Genomic DNA, 19634 nt, shown 5'->3' with positions numbered 1-19634 from the left:
TGAACATTTTGATGGTGGGCCCATTGTCCTATGACCACCACAGGATGAGTTATGAGCCAAAATGTTTTGTAAAAGTAATGCCCTGCAAAGCATTATGGGTCCAGTTTTCCCAAGTGCAGTGAATATTGTGGTAACGCCTCTCCCGCTGTTCTGGGAGAGTCGCTTTCGCTTTGAGGATTTCTGTTTTACGTAACGCATTCATTCATTTCATGAGTTTTAAGGGGAGAGCCACAAGAAATGACTCTGATTAGGTAACTGTGCACAATGTGACCAGCGCTCCAATATCCCAGATCAAGTTCCCGCTGTTGTGTCTGTTCGTGCTGTGAGTGCCATGGCCGCCATGCAGCACATAGGGGAGAGACAAAAGAAATAGTTTGCTCACGCCGAAGTATATTGGCAATCTTGCAATAATCCATGTAACCAGGGCAGTCTGCAAAGGCGTGACAAAAACAGCCTCAAGGCCGGCCAAACATAAAGCATTTACCAATTACATCAAGTGATTTTTGAATGGCAAGCCCATGAACGAGTGAAAGTGATATTCGTGGTTAAAAGCTCACAATATTTACAACAGGTCAAAGCGCTTGCGCACTTGACCTAAAAAGTAACCTCCTCAGTTTCCTTCAAAACATATAACATGAATGGGTCTTCATGCTTACAAGAAATTACTACTATTAAACAATTCATAGACCATTTTATGTTTCTTTTATAGAAAAAAAAACATGTGATTGATAACAGAGCAATGCAGATGGCATATAAAAAGTCAACACTTCTACATTTGACAAAACTTGTGCAGCATCTTGAATTGTCCTCTACTGTGGGCTAGGGCATAGATATTTTTGATTTTTATAATTAAATATGTTTTATTTGTTAGTCATGTAAAAGAATGTTCATATTGATCAAAGTGGATAGATAAGCGCAGAGGAACATATACCATCCACACTGTGATGATTTGAGTAGAAAAAGATAGTTGTTGATGATAGCATAGTATGCAATAATCACATCTCAATCAAGTTGAATAGAAGCTTCGGAGTCGTAGAGCTTCTTGTCAGTCTTAACGATCCATGGCCCCCTTTAATGGTCTAATTTAATCTGGATATCTCTTCATAAAGAAAGGAAAATGTACTTAATGCTTCCAAGGACATACGGGCTGGTGTTTTTCTGATTTCCAACAAGAGCTACTTCAAATAGTGGGGTCTTTGATTGGGAAAGTCCTGAAGTGGGAAGTGTTATAGAAGGGTTTCAAGATACTGAGGGTGTGGAAGCAGAGGAAGCTATAGAAGGTGGGTGTTTTTGGTCTAATATATTATGATATATGCCAGGTAAGAAAGGGCAAAGCCGCAAATGGATTTGAATACCAATCGTATGAACTTACACAGAATGTATTAGCTCATACGAAAGCAAGCAGGGTGGTGATAAGGGAAGGTGGTTATAAAGTGTACAGTGTTGAAAAGGTTATTGGTTGAAAGTTGAAGAAATCATCAAAAGGCTGGATGGGGCCCTGAAGGTGACCAAGAATAAGACTGTGACAGTAGTCAAGGCTGCTAATTATTGAAGGGCTCTTGAAGGTTTTGGTTCTGATAAAGGTGTTTTGGGGCTGAATTGCATGATAGTGTAGTGCCCACTGTCAATCATAAATTACTTTGAAGTGATAGCAAGTGTGGGAAACTGAATTGTTGGTTGACTGGAGTGTGAGTCCTGGTCAAGCAACCGCCACAATCCCTTGCAGGGTGAACCACAAAAAGTCACTAACTTAACCTTTGCTTAACCCTGGGTAGCTTTACAAAAAAAGAAGTCAAGCTAAATGTACGAGGATGGTTGTTACAGAGACCAGACTGCGCGGGTTTTCCTTATTTTAGAAGGTGTAATTTATTTGGTTGAATGAGTATTATATAGAAATCAGTCTTATATGCAAGTTTTTTAGGGCTGATAGATTGTCGCGTCTTCTCCTTCTTGATGACAGCTCGCGTCCTCTTCCTCTTCTCTCTCTCTCTCTCTCTCAGGACCTCGCGGGAAGCATGTGGAAAAAGAAGAATATAGCACTGGTAAGTGTGGGGTTGGGGTTTCGTGGGTTTTCTTCCCTTTCTTTCCTTCACTAAGTATCTTTCTCTTGTCTTTTCCTTTTTACTCCCTTATTCTTTCCTGGTTCTCTTTTGGTGCTGTTCTGTTCCTGTCCTTGTTGTCTTTTCCTTCCTTTCTTATCGTTTTCTTGTTTTCCCCTTTGTCTCTGTTTCTCTGGGTTCATATATACATATATATCTCTCCTTGCTGTTTTTCTCCTTCTCGCTCTCACGTCTGTCTTCTTTTCTTCCCAGTGCTCTCCGTTTCTTGCCCCCCCCTTTTGTGTTCCCTTCCTCCCAGTGCTCCCCGTGCCGTTCCTTTTTGTTGCCCCTTTCTTGCCCCTTTCCGTACTTCCTGCCTCCCGTCTCCCGCCCGGTTCCTCTTGTCCCGCACCCCGTATCTGGAGAGGCCACGCTTCTCCTGAAGCGTGGCGGCTCTTTCGTTCGGCTCCCCGGGGTCAGCGGCCATCTTCCAGGGTTTCTGGCGGTACCGATTACGGCGGCGCTCCGTTCCTCCACAAAGCGGCGTCTTCATTGGTCGTCTCGGCGTCTTTTCCCTCCACGAACTTCGGTGCCTCCCAGCTCCTGTTCCCGGCGCTCTCCTCTTGAAGGGAAGTAAGCTGTCTTTTAAATCCCCTCAGCTCCCGCGGTGGTGTGAGGTATCCAATGCCAGCGCTGTGATCCTGGGCTAGCTCCGGTGCAACAAAGGCAGAGTCAGCACAAGTCCGGGAAGAGTGTGGGTCGGAGTGGAGAGACCCTTCACACTAAACTTACAGGCAATGTGTTAAGTGTTTATGCAGTACACTAACATCAACAGAGTGAAAACATGGCACAATAAAAATCCCAAACCAATTTGGAAGAATAGAGAAAGTTTTTATAAAATATTTGACACCAAAACCAGGAAAATCCAATTAGTTCTGAATTTTTAAATTTTAAGGATCAAAATAGCAAGTCCTCCGTTTTGGATATTGGCTACCTGGACACCCTTAGCACAGCAACCTAGGGCCCAGGAATGGATGGAGACCTCTTGGGGTTTCAAGACTCACTGAGGCTGGGTCCAGGTGCAGGTTTAATATGGTCAGAGCCTGTTATCTCTCTGTGGCTCAGAACAGGAGACCTGCTAAACTAGGCCTTGGAGTCACTTCTGAAGTCCTGGGTGCAGGTGGTGATGCAGGACTCTACAGCAGGACTGACCTCTGAAAGTTCCAAACATGCTCCAGGCAGCAAAGCAGTCCTTCCAGGTACAGCAGAAGTCTGGCAGAGTGCATAGCAGGTCACAGCAGCAGGCAACCCTCTGAGAGTGCTTCTGCATGTCAGTACTCAACTGAAGAGGTTTGAGAGCCCTATTTGTATATCCTCGTACCCTGTTCCTAGAGGTTGGTAGAAAATTCCAGAAAGGTTCTCTGAGGTTCCAGGAATTTCCTGCCTCCCGAACCCTGGCTCCTAGCTGGCTGCACTGACCATACATGGTCGTTAAGCCTATTGTGCCACAGCAGAGCTCAGCTCATTCAAATGTAAGTGGAACTGTGCTTAGCTCCGCCCCATGACATAAGTTAATGGCCCATTCAGTCTCTGCTGATCTCACTATTATGTGACTGCCTGGGGTGAATTCACACAGCCTCAACTGTCAGTTACACCCAGTCATGTGACCCAAGGCAGGCTGCAGGCACAGAGGGCTAAGGGCAGGAAAATTGCAACTTTCTAAATGTGCCATTTTCAAACTTGTAATGAAACATGTGACTTTCTCATTAAAGAGGATTTATCATTACAAATTCCTAGATACCAAACATGATATATCTACCACCTCACCTCTGGTTAAGGAATGACCGCTTATTAAATAAAACAAGGAGTCCCAAATGTAATGCTATGGGAGGGGTAGGCCTCATACTTTACCATTAAAGATAGTTTATCAGTACAGGTTCCTAGGTACTAAACATGACCTATCTACCACCTCTGGTTTAGGAAACACAGCTTAGTAAATAAAACAAGGAGTCCCCGGTGTTATCCTGTGGATCCTATGGAGAAGTAGGCCACATAGTAGTGAAACAAATACATTTGAGACTTTTTGACTTCTACGACATATAAAACTAAAAAGTACATGTCCTACCTTTTAATTACACACCACACTGCCCTATGGGCTACCTAGGCTCTACCTTAGGGGTGACTTATACGTAATAAAAGGGAAGTTTAAGGCTTGGCAAGGGGTTTTAAATGCCAAGTCGACATGAAGGTGGGATAGTGCCTTCAGGCTGCAATTGCAGGCCTGGGACATGTTTTAAGGTGCTACCTAAGTGGGTGGTAGAATAAATGCTGCAGGCCCACTGGTAGCATTTAATTTATAGGCCCTGGGTATATGGTATGCCACTCTGTGATGGACTTACATGTAAATTAAATATGCCAATCAGGTATATGCCAATCAAAACATGTTTTAGAAGGGAGCACAAGCACTTTAGCACTGATGGGTGCAGTGGTAAAGTACACAGCGTCCTAAGGGTGACAGAGCAAGAATCCAGCAACAAGTAGAAGAAGGAACACAGAAAGTTTGGGAATTGCCTCTGTAGAGAGGGCCATTTCAAACAGCAAGAGATTTCATATACACTGATAAATCAAGGCTCACATTTTCTGCTTCCGACAGACTTGTGAGGCTTGTGCTGGTAGGTTGTACTTTGGCATCAAGTGCCATCTTCATTATGTCGCTAATGAGTTCTCTGCAGCAGAGTTTGTTCAAGTCATGGGGCCTGTTTCACAATGGTAAAATACATATGTATATTTACTCATCTGTATATTTACTCCTCCACTTTTTGATTATTCCCCATTTCCAAGTGGAGATTTACACCTAGGTGTAGACCTTTGTATTTCCACATCCTCAAAAGGATGCCTCCTACAATAGAAATTACAAATGCAAAGTGTCTAATGAATATTTGTCATCGCTTGGTGGAAATCTCCACGGCCAGGGTGAAGATTCCCCTTTGGGAAAGTTCAGAGATAGTTAATAAAGATTGTTGTTGTTTTAAAAAAAATCTGTTAAAACGTTTTTCTGTATAATATAAATGTGAAATAATTGTGAATATGTATTATTAACCTGTAACTAATAAAATAAAATTGCATAACAGTCATCAAATTAAATGGCTTAAAGTAATAACATTATTTCAATATGTTAGTTTAATTTATAGATATTATCAAAAAAAATATTTAAAATAATTGTCCATCCTCACTAACATATTTTTTATTTCATTTCTAATAAATGTGGTTAAAGGTTTGTATGAATTTAACTTTTTAATACACACACACCCACACACACACACACACACATATATCTATAGATGCATAAGATTGTACTAATTAGTGATGCCTAAGTAACAATTGCGGCTATGCGAACAAGCCCATGTGGGCAACAAACAATGAAAGTAAAATTACTAGCATCCAAATTTGTCAATAATCAGTTATCCCAATGATAGTTGCATAGTATTGCATCAAGAGACCAAGTTCATGACTCGGCTGAGGTGTTCAGGAATACCATTATCTAAATGAAAAACTAAGTGTATACCATTAAACATTTTGAATTCATTCTATAATCTGTAAACGATAAAGCGTATTAAAATCTGAAGTGTCTGACTCTTCATAATCTGCAAAAGAAAACAAATATTAGGATATACATAGGATCCAGATCATACTGGCCACAATAAAATATTTATTAATCCAAATGTACTCCTCCTTCCTCATCTGTGTTTAGACCAACAGAATCAATTTATTGAAATCTATCATATACCATGAGTCCAACCTCCATAATTCTTAAAGTATTTTCCCTCTTCTGATATTCAGAAGTATTATATCAAACAAAACAAATTGCAATTGACTACTGACATTAGAATGAAAATGTTTGTAATGTTGTGCTACTGGCTATTGTTTGCCCTGATCAGTAATGACTCTCGTGTGCTCAAGAACTCATTTCTGTCAGGGAGACCGGATCCTCTGGGCTTGCGCCTGTTCCCAATATGTCTACCTCTTGGCAGCTCCAAACTCTACTAGCTATTATAGCACGGAGTTAAAGAATGGTCAAGCGGGGATGGGGTTTTAGGTTGGGAACAGCGGGGAAGGAGACCTGTGGAAGCAAAAGTTAAGAACACAAAAACAAGATTATTCACATTGACTTTCATAAACTTTGTTCCTAATATTTATATACTGATAACATGAATGATCAAGAGCTTTCTTATATCAAGACCTTATTAGCTCTGGATACCTGGAAAATAAAGAAGGATTATGCAAACTTTCATATGAGCGTTTTTAGAGTAACATCTTATGCTCTGAACACTGAATAGAACTGTTGGATCTGGGTTTCAAGAATACTATGAACATTGAATAACACTCTGTTGAATCTGGGATTCAAGAATACTATGAACATTGAATAACACTCTATTGAATGTGGGTTTCAAGAATACTATGAACATTGAATAACACTGTTGAATCTGGTATTCAAGAATACTATGAACATTGAATAACACTCTGTTGAATCTGGGATTCAAGAATACTATGAACACTGAATAACACTCTGTTGAATCTGGGTTTCATGAATACTATGAACATTGAATAACACTCTGTTGAATCTATACTGCAAGAGTTAAATGCCATGAAATGATCGCGCACTCTGCCGATCTGTACTACAAGAGTCAAATGTCAAGACTGAATTGCGCACACTGCTGTTGTTTCGTACATCAAAGTTCAAATGCCATGAAATGATCGGGCACTCTGCCGATCTGTACTGCTATAGTTAAATGCCAAGAATGAATTGCGCACACTGCTGCCGATTCAACCATTAAGGTTTAAATGCCAAGATACGATCGCGCACACTGCCGATCTGAACTGCAAGAGTTAAATGCCAAGAATGAATCATGCACACTGTTGCCGATTCAACCATCAGGGTTTGAATGCCAGGAAATGATCGCACCCACTGCCGATCTGAACTGCTAGAGTTAAATTCCAAGAAAAAACATTGCACACACGATTTCACCAAAAGGCCCAAAACTCAAGTAGTTCTGAAAACGGAGTCGGGGGCCTAACCCGACCTCTGCCTTACCGCCCTGCTTGAAGATCACCAAGGAAATGAGGACAGGGCCTGGAAATCCTAGATAGGCTTCCGGAACAGGAGTTCAGGAAAATGCTGCTGCTCTGCACCGGGACCTCTGAATAGTGAGTACGTGGAGCTGGGCTGGGCCCCTTAAATAGGCCCAGGCCCCGCCCACATGCCACACCCAGCCAGACTGCAGGAAAGGATTCTAGAAAGGCTCAGAATAGGGATCACACCCTCTAATCCTGCAGCAAAGCCTTGAAAATGAGCAATACATTGCAAACAGTATTAATGACATTTCAAGGTGAATCTCTGCAGTGCAAAAGGTTAACATATTGTTTTAACTCATAATGCATGAATTATTACATTACATAAGGATTGGCTTTTTGCATTACGTCGCCCGTAGAGTGTGCACTGTCCTGATGTTGACATTTCCCTGCTTGATGAATGGTATGGTCAACAAAGATTTTATCACAAGCACATTTCAAACCGTAGACACAAAAATTAGTGTTATTTGGAGCCACAGGTATTGTGACAGTAACACTGAATTTACATGCTTCGTATTTTGCATATCTCTCAAACTCTTCTTTTGTATTGTTGATGTGTTTAGATTAGCTATGTTAATTACGTTTCTGCATAAGGTATCCTTCAAAGATTTATTTTCATAAATATTACTTTAGGATCATTGTCTAAAGGTTTTGAAATTATGTCATCAGTTTAGAGAGTGTGCCACTGTTCATATATTTATATATTCCTTGAAACAAAAAAAAAAAATGTTAAAAAGATGTTCTACCTAGTTATGGTAATAGTATATTTCTTTACATGAAGAAAACTCAAAATTTCATTGAAAAAAATAAAGGTTAAAGGAATGTTGTATTTAAGTGAAAATGTCAGTTAAAACATAACAAACCTTTGGAAAATCACTAAAATTCACTAGTAGATATATATATTTCCCTGAGCTTACTAGAACTTGTGGCCCACCATACCTAGTGTTGTCATCAATGATGTCATTTGAGATATTATAAGTGATGTCATCAATTATGTCATTGAACATGCCAGAAGTGATGCAATCTATGTGGTTATAAGCAGAGCACGGTGGGGCACAAGTCCTAGTTAGCTCAATAAACTATAACTGATGAATTTCTGTGGTTTTATGAGTTTAAAATGTTATATTTTAACTAACATGTTCACCTAACCATATTGTCATGTTAACCTTTTATTTTGCTGTGAATTACAGAGGTTTTTGTAACATCTTATTACCATACTCAACCCTCCATGGTTGGTCACCCCACCAGCACAATGCCTTTTGTCTGTTTTTTGTTTTTATGATTCATTTTCCCTTTTCCCTTGGTAGTCCAGAGGGATTCCAGAGGGCCTCCAGAGGGAGTCCAGTGAGACTTCCATCAGATTGAGGTGATCCCAATTTTTTGTTTTTTTTTTATTTGGGGTCTGGCGGTGGGACATCTATCTGGGACACTTCTGCACAAGGGCCATGGGGTCACAGTACCCCTACCTTGCCCCATTGTATGGTATGAGGAACCAACTTCAATACATCCCTATTTTTGATTTTTCCAAAACTATTGGACAGATTTACAACAAATCATGAAAAGCATATTTTATGGCCAAGATCTAGATTTCTGCCCATTTTGATGTAATTGTCTTCAGCTGTTTTTTCTGTGTTGTTTTCTAATTTTCTCTAAGCAAATTGTTTGAGGAAATGATGTTATGATTCACCAAATTACACCAAATAAATTAGCAAGGCAATCAATGGTCCTCCTCTAAAAAGTCTGACTTAACTTTACTAACCAATTCCACGGGCACTGTCTAATATATAACTACACATGTACAATATATACTCATTCCCTAGAGTAACTATAGCTTGCGCCCATGCCATGCACTGCTAATTATCTCCCATATTATGTCACTCACTGCATGTCCTATGACATAATTGATAACATCACTGCAATATCTTAAATTACATCATCAATGACAACACTGCAACACTGTGTATGGCGAAGGCACAACTTATGTGTTTTTAAGTGAATTTCTAAGGTATTTTAATTTACAGTAAGATAATATTGAAATTTCTAAGTATATTGTCCCTTTAACCTTTGTTTTTTTCACTGACTATACACATTCAATAAAAAAAAACAAAGATTAAAGGGAAGTTATAGTTAGGTGAAATGTTAGTTAAAACATAACTTTCATACTAGCAAAACCACTGAAATTTACCAGTTATAGTTATCTCAAGTAAAAATAACATGAGCCCTGAAGTAACTATAACTTATGCCCCCTCCATATACAGTGTTTTTAACAATGATGTAATTTCAGATATTGCTGTGATGTTATCAATGATGTTATAGAACAAGTCATAAATAATGTATTATACAAGGTAACTGGCAGTACAATGATGTGCAGTACACCAAAAACTATCTATTTTTTAAAATTTAAAATACCACTATGAGTAAAACAGTGACACTGTTTAGAAAATCTATTCTAAATGTATTTATATCATTACTATTGGATGCAATATGGTGTTTTCAGCCTACCTGTTTACACCTACAAGCTTTCCAGACCATAGCAACATTATCTGCACTGTAAAAAACACAGACAACATAACATATTAATGCTAGTAGTTTTAGGCAGCTGCCATTGTTTAGTTCTGTTTGCCATTTTCTTTCAGAACTATAAAAAATAGCATATATGAAAAAGTATAATTCTAAGAATGTGTTCCTTTCCAAACATCTTTCACCATCTATTTAAAAATATTATTATTCCTTTACTAACTTTTTAGGCACACCGCAAAGTTAATTGCCTTCCTACACAAAATATTGTCCTCATTACTGCTCTTGGGATAATCCTGTTAAGTGTGCAAACTGTCATTTGCACACCGATTCGGGTTACAAATTGGGTGCAAATACCCAACGTTGCTGTTTTTTCACTCCTGGACGGAACCTCATTTCTAGGTCTGGTCTATAATAGTGGTAAATAGCAGGGGCCGTATTACATATAATGTCCCAGGGGTGCAATACACATGTGCACCCATTTGTTTCTCCCCAGGGCACTATAGTACTGCAAAAGGGACCAAAGATGATTGTGCTGCCCCTTCTGTACTACTGATATTGCTAGCTCACATGTTTTGCCAGACTAATCTTTACAGGCCTCATTTACATAGAGGTGTGGTCCCATAAAAATGAGGAAAACACTTTGACTCTGCACCTGCTCCCTATAATGGACGCAGGCGCAGAGGAAGACATGCCACTGCGCCCGAGGGTAGCCCTCTGGAGGGATGACAGGGGGGGTCACATGGAACCCCTCCACGTATCCCTCAGGACACGGATGCAGCCACTCAGTGCACCTGCCTTCAAGGTAAGCACTCTTCTTCAAAGTGCAGGTGTGTTGCCCCCTGCACTGTATGGGGCACCTTTGAAGCAGCTGTTCCATATTTCAGTGAATGCACTGCCCTAGGAGCGGCTCAGGTTTGTGGCTGCCTTGGGGGCAGCACATTCATTGTAATAGGGCACAATATTGCTGTTTGCGCTTGGTGCACCTGTTTAAAGGTGTGCCATGGTGCAAACAAAGACAGTGCGCCCTATCATTGATATGGGCCTTGGTGCATGTAATGTACACTCGATTGTGCTCTGTTTCTAATTAGAGCCTAAGTACTATGCTTGTTCCATTGTAAGGTACTGTTTAAATGCACCTCGCCTGTCAAGGAATTCGATTATTGCTGTTATCCCCGCCTAGACGCAATCCTTTGGCCTGCAAGACACACTGATATCCGTAAAAGGAGTATACTCTATTCTCCTGAGTTGACGTGTAGCTTCAGGGGGAATGTTTGGGGTGTTATACCCTCCACTCCACAGTAAAAACAATTGCTGGCAATTAGTTGGGTGCAGGTGCTTTCAGTCGGATATGGGGAGTTGTCTGTGGTCTGATTTCACCAGGTGTTTTTACATACACACAGGCAAAAACTCTCACACATTCTCTCCCTCTCTCTATTTTGAATGTCTTCACAAATGTTGGATATTTCACTTATTATTCCTTACCAATCCCCACTCCCCCCCCTAAGCCCCTCTCATGCTTCCTGCATGTTGTATAATGAATTTTAACATTATATGCCAGCGTACTTGTTGGAAAATCTGAAGCTCACATCCCCTAATGTTATTGGCCAAGCTACGTTCCTGACACTAGTTCTCCTTACATATATATATATATATATATATATATATATATATATATATATATATATATATATATATATATATATATATATATATATATATATATATATATATATACTTATATATATACATATATATATATATATGAAATATCTTAAGAGTAATTGAATTTAGGGAAGTCAAAACAACAGCCTCAAATGGCAGTCCTCTGGGCTCTGATTTTTAAGGACACATTCTTCTGTGGCTGTGGCGTCAGAAAAGGCTTTGAATTTCAGAAAGATGAAACACTTGTATCTAGTTTTGTCCTGCTCTGAGTGCAGTGCGCACATCTGCTTTCAAGTCTGCTAAACACATCTGCTTTCACACAATTTCAAGGTCAATGAAACATCTAACAAACCTGCGACTGACTTATTATCTTTCTGCATAGTTGCAGCTCATATTTTTCTCACGAGTAGGTCCTTCAGACTGCGCCGGCAGCATTTTTTCCCCATTTTTATCCATAATCCGCTGCTATGCTTCACGGTGCACTCAGTATCATGTAGTCACAATTAAAGAGAATGAAGGCGACCAGCTTGGAGAGTAGCAGGCGGCTGCCAAGTCATGTGACCTTGCAATGGGTACTGGTTCCTTCGTTCTGCTGGTAATACCTGTCATTTCACCTTTTCATACCGTTCGTGAGTTCATTTTTCATTTATTTGATTTTGTACACCATTTTATTCCTCACATTTGTGAATTACTTACCAATGAAAGGTAATATAGATTGATCATCAGACGTCAGAGGCAGAATGAACGCATTTAATATATTATCTGAAACTTACCACAAACCATGTGCACGGACAGTGGGAAGCAGGGATGCACCTATGGATATTATCTGCACTTTGCCCTAAAGCAAATGCAGAAAATACCTATTTATCTTTGTACTGTAGAATTTTAAGCACCATACGAACTTATTGAGGTGGTTTTGATTAGAGATGTTTTTTATTCAAGGTGCAAGGCATTGATAGTAAAATGTTTGCATAATTATAGAAGAGACGAGTTCTTGCAATGAATTTCACCGGTATCTGTAAGGGCTCGAGGGCTCAAGAGGGGGATGCTTTGAATAAAATAGTCTCTGTCATTATTGCAAACATGGCTCTCTAGGGCTCTGCCTAGCTTACCTGCTTGTAGACAATTAGTTATTGGGACGTTCCTCTAAGAACAACAATGTTGACATTATTATTTTATTTCCTTTTTAATTGAAAAGCTAACTTCCTTTCACAAAAAAAATGTAAAGGGTGTTGTTAATTGTCAATTGCCCTTTTTCCTCACACACTAAAGTAATAGGAGTCATCAAAACAATCTCTATCATACCGGCATTGCAACAATAGGGCAAATCATCCACCTATTCAAGGACGCACATCATTTGTATGGTGTAGAAGGCAAGACATGGCTATCAGTGATGACCAAATTCTGTTTATGCCGCTGCAGGACACCTGTAGAAATCGCATCGATCATTTGACCCCATACATAGTCACAGCATATCCTTTTTTAACTGACTGACCACAAGTAGTGCATGTATCTCAGAACGTTGTGGCAAGGTTTTGTATTCTTTTGAATTGTCAAGATGCTTTTGTGTGTAGTGTGCCCCTGAGGTCACAGCCATCAACTGGTCATGTACTGTTATAAGACAGCTAATGGAGTGAACACCCACAAATCAGAGGAACAGGGAAAACAAGTAGTAGCTGCTTTGTAAAAGTACTGGTATGGCGGGGTGAGGGCAGAGGGCTCGAAAAAATAACTAAATAAAATACAAATTCACTTACCTGTGGACGGACGCCGCCTCTCCTCCATCTTCTTCTTTTCCCAGCAGCATGGAAGGACACATGCTCCCAGACTCACCTAAGCCAATAACAATGCTGCTGTCACCAGCATGACAGCACCAAGAGATCCTCCTACAAGGAACACATTGATAACAATGCACACAACAGCAAAGAGCTCTTCGACATCGTTAAGGAACTTGCCAACCCCAAGTCCTGCTCCAACGACACCCCACCTTCGCAAGACCTCTGCGACTCCCTCTCCACCTTCCTTCACCGCAAGATCACAGACATCCACAACAGCTTTAACACCTCGACCCCTATGACAGTCGCTGTTACCACAACCCCCGACTCACCGGACCCTAGCCACACCAACCTCCTTCTCTCCTGGACCCACATCATCGACGAGGATACCATCAAAACCTTGGGCACCATTCACTCCGGCTCACCCTCCGACCCCTGCCCTCACCACGACTTCAAAAAAGCAAGCTCCATCATCGCCCCTCAACTCCGAATGATCATCAACAGCTCCTTCAAGATCGCCACCTTCCCGGAAAGCTGCAAGCACGCCGAAGTCAAAGCCCTGCTAAAGAAACCCAAAGCAGACCCAAGAGACCTCAAGAACTACCGGCCCATCTCCCTCCTCCCTTTCCCGGCGAAGGTCATCGAGAAGATCGTCAACGGTCAACTGACCCACTTCCTTGAAGACAACACCACCCTGGACACATCGCAATCTGGTTTCCATAGCAACTACAGCACCGAGACCGCCCTCATCGCCGCCACTGACGATATCAGGACCATGCTAGCCAGAGCTGAAACTGCGGCCCTCATCCTCCTAGATCTCTTGGCTGCCTTCAACACCGTCTGCCAACACACCGTACGCACACGCCTCCACGATGAAGGGATCCGCCACAAAGCCCTGGACTGGATTACTTCCTTCCTCTCCGGCAGAACCCAGAGAGTCCGCCTCCCTCCCTTCGTATCTGAAGCCACAGAGACCATCTGCAGCGTTCCCCAAGGATCCTCCCTCAGTCCAACCCTTTTCAATGTCTACATGGCACCTCTCGCCAACATCGTCTGATCACACAACCTCAACATCGTCTCCTGCGCCTATGACACCCAGCTGATACTCTCACTCACCAAGGACCCCGCCACCGCCAAAACCAAACTCCATGACAGAATGAAGGCCATCGCCAACTGGATGGAGAGCAGCCGCCTGAAACTGAACTCAGACAAAATTGAGATCCTGCTCCTCAGCTCCAACCCTTCCACCTGGGACGACTCCTGGTGGCCAGCCACTCTAGGAACCGCACTGAGGCCCACCAACCTAGGATTCATCCTGCACTCATCGCTCACCATGACCCAGCAAGTCAAAGCCGTCTCATCTTCCTGCTTCAACACCCTCCGCATCCTCCTCAAGATCTTCAGATGGATCCCCACTGAAACCAGAAGGACGGTCACCCAGGCCCTCGTCAGCAGCAGTCTGGACTACGGCAATGCTCTCTACGCTGGAACCACCGCCAAGCTCCAGAAAAGCCTGCAACATATACAGAACGCCTCCGCATGCCTCATCCTCGACATCCCATGCTGCAACCACATCTCAGCCCGCCTGAGAGATCTACACTGGCTCCCCGTCAACAAGAGGATCACCTTCAAGCTCCTCACCCACGCCCACAAAGCACTCCACAACGCCAGCCCTGCTTACCTCAACAAACGACTCACCTTCTAAATTCCCAACCGTCAACTCCGCTCCGCCAACCTCGCCCTCGCCACCGTTCCTCGCATCCACTGAACTACAGCCGGCGGCAGTTAGTTCTCCCACCTCGCCGCCAAGACCTCAAACACACTCCCAGTCCACCTACAACAGACCCAGGACCTCCTGACCTTCAGGAAACGCCTCAAGACCTGGCTTTTCGAGCAGTAGCACCTCCCCCACCACCCCCTCAGCGCCTTGAGACCCTCACTGGTTAGTAGCGTGCTCTACAAATGATTGATTGATTGATTGATTGATTGGTCTGAGCAGCCTGTTTTGGCGCTCAGACAGGGAGTGGGCGCCTATGCATGTTCTCCACCCGACTGTGCAATACAGCCCAGTGGAGAAATGCTTAAGGGCACATGGCTGTTTGGGTGGCCCAAGATGGCTGGCCAAAGCATCATGCACACTTATAGTGCACTCCACTCCTCCAGCTCAGCCCCACCCCACCCTAACCTGGCTCACAATAAAAAATAAACTGATAATAACACTGTGTTATTATCATTTTATTTTTACTTTTTTGCACAGTGGGGTGACGCTCCTCCACCCTAGCAGAGGAGCCACTACTGGGGAAAACACAATTGCATCTCCAGGAAATAAGGAAAGAATAGGAGCCATGATTTATAAAGCTAAGCCAAGGTGTTGAACAATCAATGAAGATGGATGGTGGCCACACGAAACCCACTGAACACTAGCAACTAAGGAGGTGGGTTTTCTCATAGAATGAAAATAAACTCTGGGCCAGATTTACAGGGCCCTAGATCCTCCTTGTGCAAAAGTAGCATAATTTCTTTATGCTAATGTGGCTCAAGGAGACATTTTTCGCCGCACGATATTTACAAAGTAGCGCAATGCATGCATTGCGCCACTTTGCGATCCCTTGCGCCACATTATGCTTGCCTCATGCATAATGGTTGCAAGGAGGGCGTTCTGGCATTAGGATCACTGTGAAAATGGTGAAGTGGAATCTACAGGATTTCACTGTGTTATTTTTTACGTCATTTTTAAGGTCTGCTCAAAGCAGGCATTAAAGTGAGCATTAATTGTAATCATTGGGCCTTCTTGCACGTTGCTGCACTAGCGTCAACATTTTTGATGCTAGTGCAGTAAAGCATCACAGTAGCGTCAACGATATTTACACTGTTGGCCTAACATGGTATTGTAAATATGAGACACACATGGTGTTGTTAGGTGGGGCAGGGGCAACGCAAGAAAACTGGTGCATCAGCACTGATGCGCCGATTTCTTGTAATTATGTCCCTTTGTCTACAAAGACAGTGAGACTTAAAAACCTTAGTTTGCATATTTGACACTCTCTATGCAAAGTTCCCATTATGCATAACACAGGCATTAATGCATTATGCATAACATAGGCATTAATGCATTATGCATAGCACAGGCATTCACTTAGACAAGGTAGCCATTCAAGTTTAATTTTGTTGTCGATAAACAAAATTACGACTAATTTGTGGTAAAATTATTGATCTGTAGCTGTCTATTTGACACAAAAATAAATTTTCTTGGCAACTACAGTAAACATTCTCTTCGCCTGCAATTACTTGAGACCCAGATGGTCTTCGTCTAAGGCAGTGTGTTGTTAACTGTAGTCTGTCTTTCCTACTCCTTATGTGAGTACATCGAGTGTCACTGTGAGATACTGTTAAGGGCCGAGTAACACATCACATTACATTGGTTGATAGGGTGTACTATGTGGTGTGATAAGAGTGTGAGAAAGTCTGTTGTTCAGCTACTACCTCTACCCAACCCACACGAGTAGTCCCAGTAATTTGGAGTTTTACATTCTTAGAATTGCACTGTGAATTATGTGTGTACAACATTGCACCAAAGTTTAGCTTTTTTGCAGACTTTGGTGTTCGCTTTATTTAATCCATGACCACTGCTTTGAGCTTTTTCAGTGATGCATTTGCATTAAGCCTTTCCTCCGCAAACTGGAGATTCTTGCCAATTTTGACCGTACTTTTATTTATCACAATTAACAGTTTTGCTGCCTTACTATTATTTGAAGGCCATGCCATTCCACTTGCTTTCAAAGAACACATCAAAAGATGTGCAATATGCTAAGGATTAAGCCACAATGTCGGTGCAGTGAACCATTTCAATTTAATTTGAAAAAGTCCATTTTATCTAAGCTTTTTGTGGCAAAAGGTACAAAAGCTAGAGCTGAGTGAATTACAACATACACCCGATGACCGCTTATAATAATGGGAAATACTCTGGTGCCAAAACCATGATTAAACGAATTCTGTATCCTCCAGCCTTCAAAGAGAAACACGTGCCCTCTTTATCTGTTTTAAAACATCAATGTGATCATAAATCAGTTTTTTTGCAGCAAGGAGTTTTTAATCTTAGTCCATCTACAATATATTACACTGTTTACTTCATCATGTTTTCATTCTTTGGGGAAGCTGTGTCTGTTTTTATTTTGTTGCGTGAATCGTTGAAGCCTTGTCATATTTTGGGCAAACACCTTGAAGACTTAGGACGTACAACACCTTTATTTGCATTTGTTGTCTTTTTTTTTTTTTTTTTTTTTTAGTGTGTGGCGCTAGGTTTACTATTAAATATCATTTCTGCATGCAGTTCTCGCTATACATATCTCAGAAATATAACAACTGTTCATGTAATACCAGATCTCAAAAACAAGCTTCAGGATCTCAGCAGAACAGGAGGGGAGGAAACTATAGTAAAAATTAATGCAACAGTACAAGTTAAAATGTACCTGCATTTTATTCAGTGCTTGATCACAAAAAAGTGACACAAGTGCAAAGTTTTGAATTGGGATTTTTTTTCCAGTGCAAATAGTGGTTTGCATTGCAAAGTGCCTTGTGCTGCTTTGTGTTACTTTGTGACAAGGAATTGTTTTATATGCGGTAACCATAGAAATAGAGAAAGCAGTGTTTAGACAATCGCTGCACATCCAACAAAACAGTACTGGGCTAGCAAGTATTACAATAGACAGTAATCAAAGAACAGGTGCTGTCACAAAGACATATGCCCCGCTACCTAAGGGTAACTATAAAGCTTTCTGCCAACAAGGCCTTGACTACTAACTGTTAGAGAAAATGTATGTCAGAACACTCAGATCAGTTTCCACTGTAATCAACTTGTACACTAATTACAGTGCAAACTGGTTTGAGTGCTCCCATATACATTTTCTCTAACTGTTCTGTAGGATGCTACCTAGGGATTTCCCATATACCCAAAAATCAATGGATTTTATGCTTTACTGTACATCAGACATACAGAGTGAGAGAAGGGTTAAACTTTGTCTTAGCAGAATTTTTGTACTGGAAGGGTAGTCTTTCAGGACTAAACCTATGTTTGATATCAGCCACACAGCATTGCACAATTGCCCTTGCTTATAAGTATTGGCACAAGACAGCCTAAAATGCACAAGCGCATAGTCAGAGAATCAGCACTATGTCGTAGTAGGTATGTGCCGTTCTTCTCTTTCCCTTTCCTTCAGTGCAGTGCAGAAAGTGTGCAAAGATGCTCACTGAGACCCAGGGACATTTAGTGTAATACAGCACCTGCAGTACTATTAAGTTGTACTCTCAGACTGAATAAACCATCAAGCCCAAAACAGAGTCTTCAGGTTGGTACTAGGCCACCTGGACCAGTGGATAGTCAGTGATACATGGAAATTCAGGTAGTCATCTTTGAGCATAACACAGCTGATGAAGGAGTTCCGACCCAAATAGTGGATTCTTGTGTGTGAACTAGTCAGCTTGAAACTGCACGCATTTGATTAGATGGATGGTGAGTAGATTCAGATAGACTTATCGTAGTGACAGATTAGCTGGTGTTTTTTAGGAAAACGTTTTAGAAATATTCTTGGGATTTTCCATGAAAGCTTTAAAGAACAATTCATGACCCATTTTGAATTTAAAAAATAATGTATTAGTACATCACTTTTTAAATTCAAAATAGGTGATTTATTTCATGTATTGTTAAGTTACGTCCTTAATTCAAAATCGGCTATTAACTATTTCATAATTGAATAATTAATATGTGCTAGTTTATATAGGCTTTTAACATTAATTTAAATTTATTTTCATTTTTAACTATTTTAAAACATGAATTTACTTTAACAATATTTCATCTAAGGTTTTATTTTAAGTCCCTACCTCCCTTTTTTTCTATGTTAGTGTGCTGCAGTTCAAGTGGTAGGCCATGTGTAGTATTGTTCTTACTACAAGAGTGTAAGTTGCCACAAAAGCGCAGCTCGTGAATTCTAAAAAGTAACAAACATTCTCAAAAGTGTAAGTTACCTTTGTGAATCAGGCCCATTCTACAGAGTCAATTGATGGACTGTTGCTTTGCAGAGTTTCAACTTTTTAATAAAGCAAGACCAATAGATTATAGGTTGTCAGCAGCCTGTCTGTCTTAAACTGTTCCTTAGGTGAAATGTCTTCATCCACAATTATTATGCAATTAAAACCTGGTAGCGTAATATTTTGTTCTGGTAAGGTTACACTTGCACCCTGGTAGCAAGATTGAAGTGCCACACTGTTGACTTGCAATTTAGCCAATAACTTTATTGCTCCTTTTTTGACTCAGGTCAGTAGAGAACCAAGGTTTAACAACTGGCTGGTAATCTTGCACAAGCAGAGTTTGCATGTGGCAGCCTGACAGACCAATGGAGTCATTCCATTGTTTGGTGAGGTTGAGGTTAGTTGGCAGCCAAACAATGGGGATGTTTGGCTATTTGCTCTCTAGAGTGAGTTGTTTCCCCAACAAACACATCAAAGTCTATGA

The 19634-nt window shown here is 41.2% G+C and overlaps 1 protein-coding gene across 2 annotated transcripts in view; it reads left to right on the top strand.

Moving 5' to 3' along the window:
* PDGFC (platelet derived growth factor C) overlaps nt 1-19634 on the top strand; it is a 752668-nt gene that overhangs the window by 161682 nt on the left and 571352 nt on the right. The window contains exon 1 of one of the 2 annotated variants that reach the window (XM_069243169.1): nt 11905-11980. The exons of the other annotated variant lie outside the window; for it this stretch is intronic. Within the exon in view, the coding sequence (XP_069099270.1) occupies nt 11920-11980 (61 nt within the window). The 5' untranslated portion in view covers nt 11905-11919. Of the gene's footprint in view, nt 1-11904; nt 11981-19634 lie in introns of those variants that run through there. 2 annotated transcript variants of the gene reach the window in all.

Source organism: Pleurodeles waltl, chromosome 1_2, assembly GCF_031143425.1.
Source record: "Pleurodeles waltl isolate 20211129_DDA chromosome 1_2, aPleWal1.hap1.20221129, whole genome shotgun sequence".
NCBI classification, from domain to species: Eukaryota; Metazoa; Chordata; class Amphibia; order Caudata; family Salamandridae; genus Pleurodeles; species Pleurodeles waltl.
The sequence above is the reverse complement of the archived record's forward strand: the minus strand, read 5'-3'. Positions and strand labels throughout refer to the sequence as shown.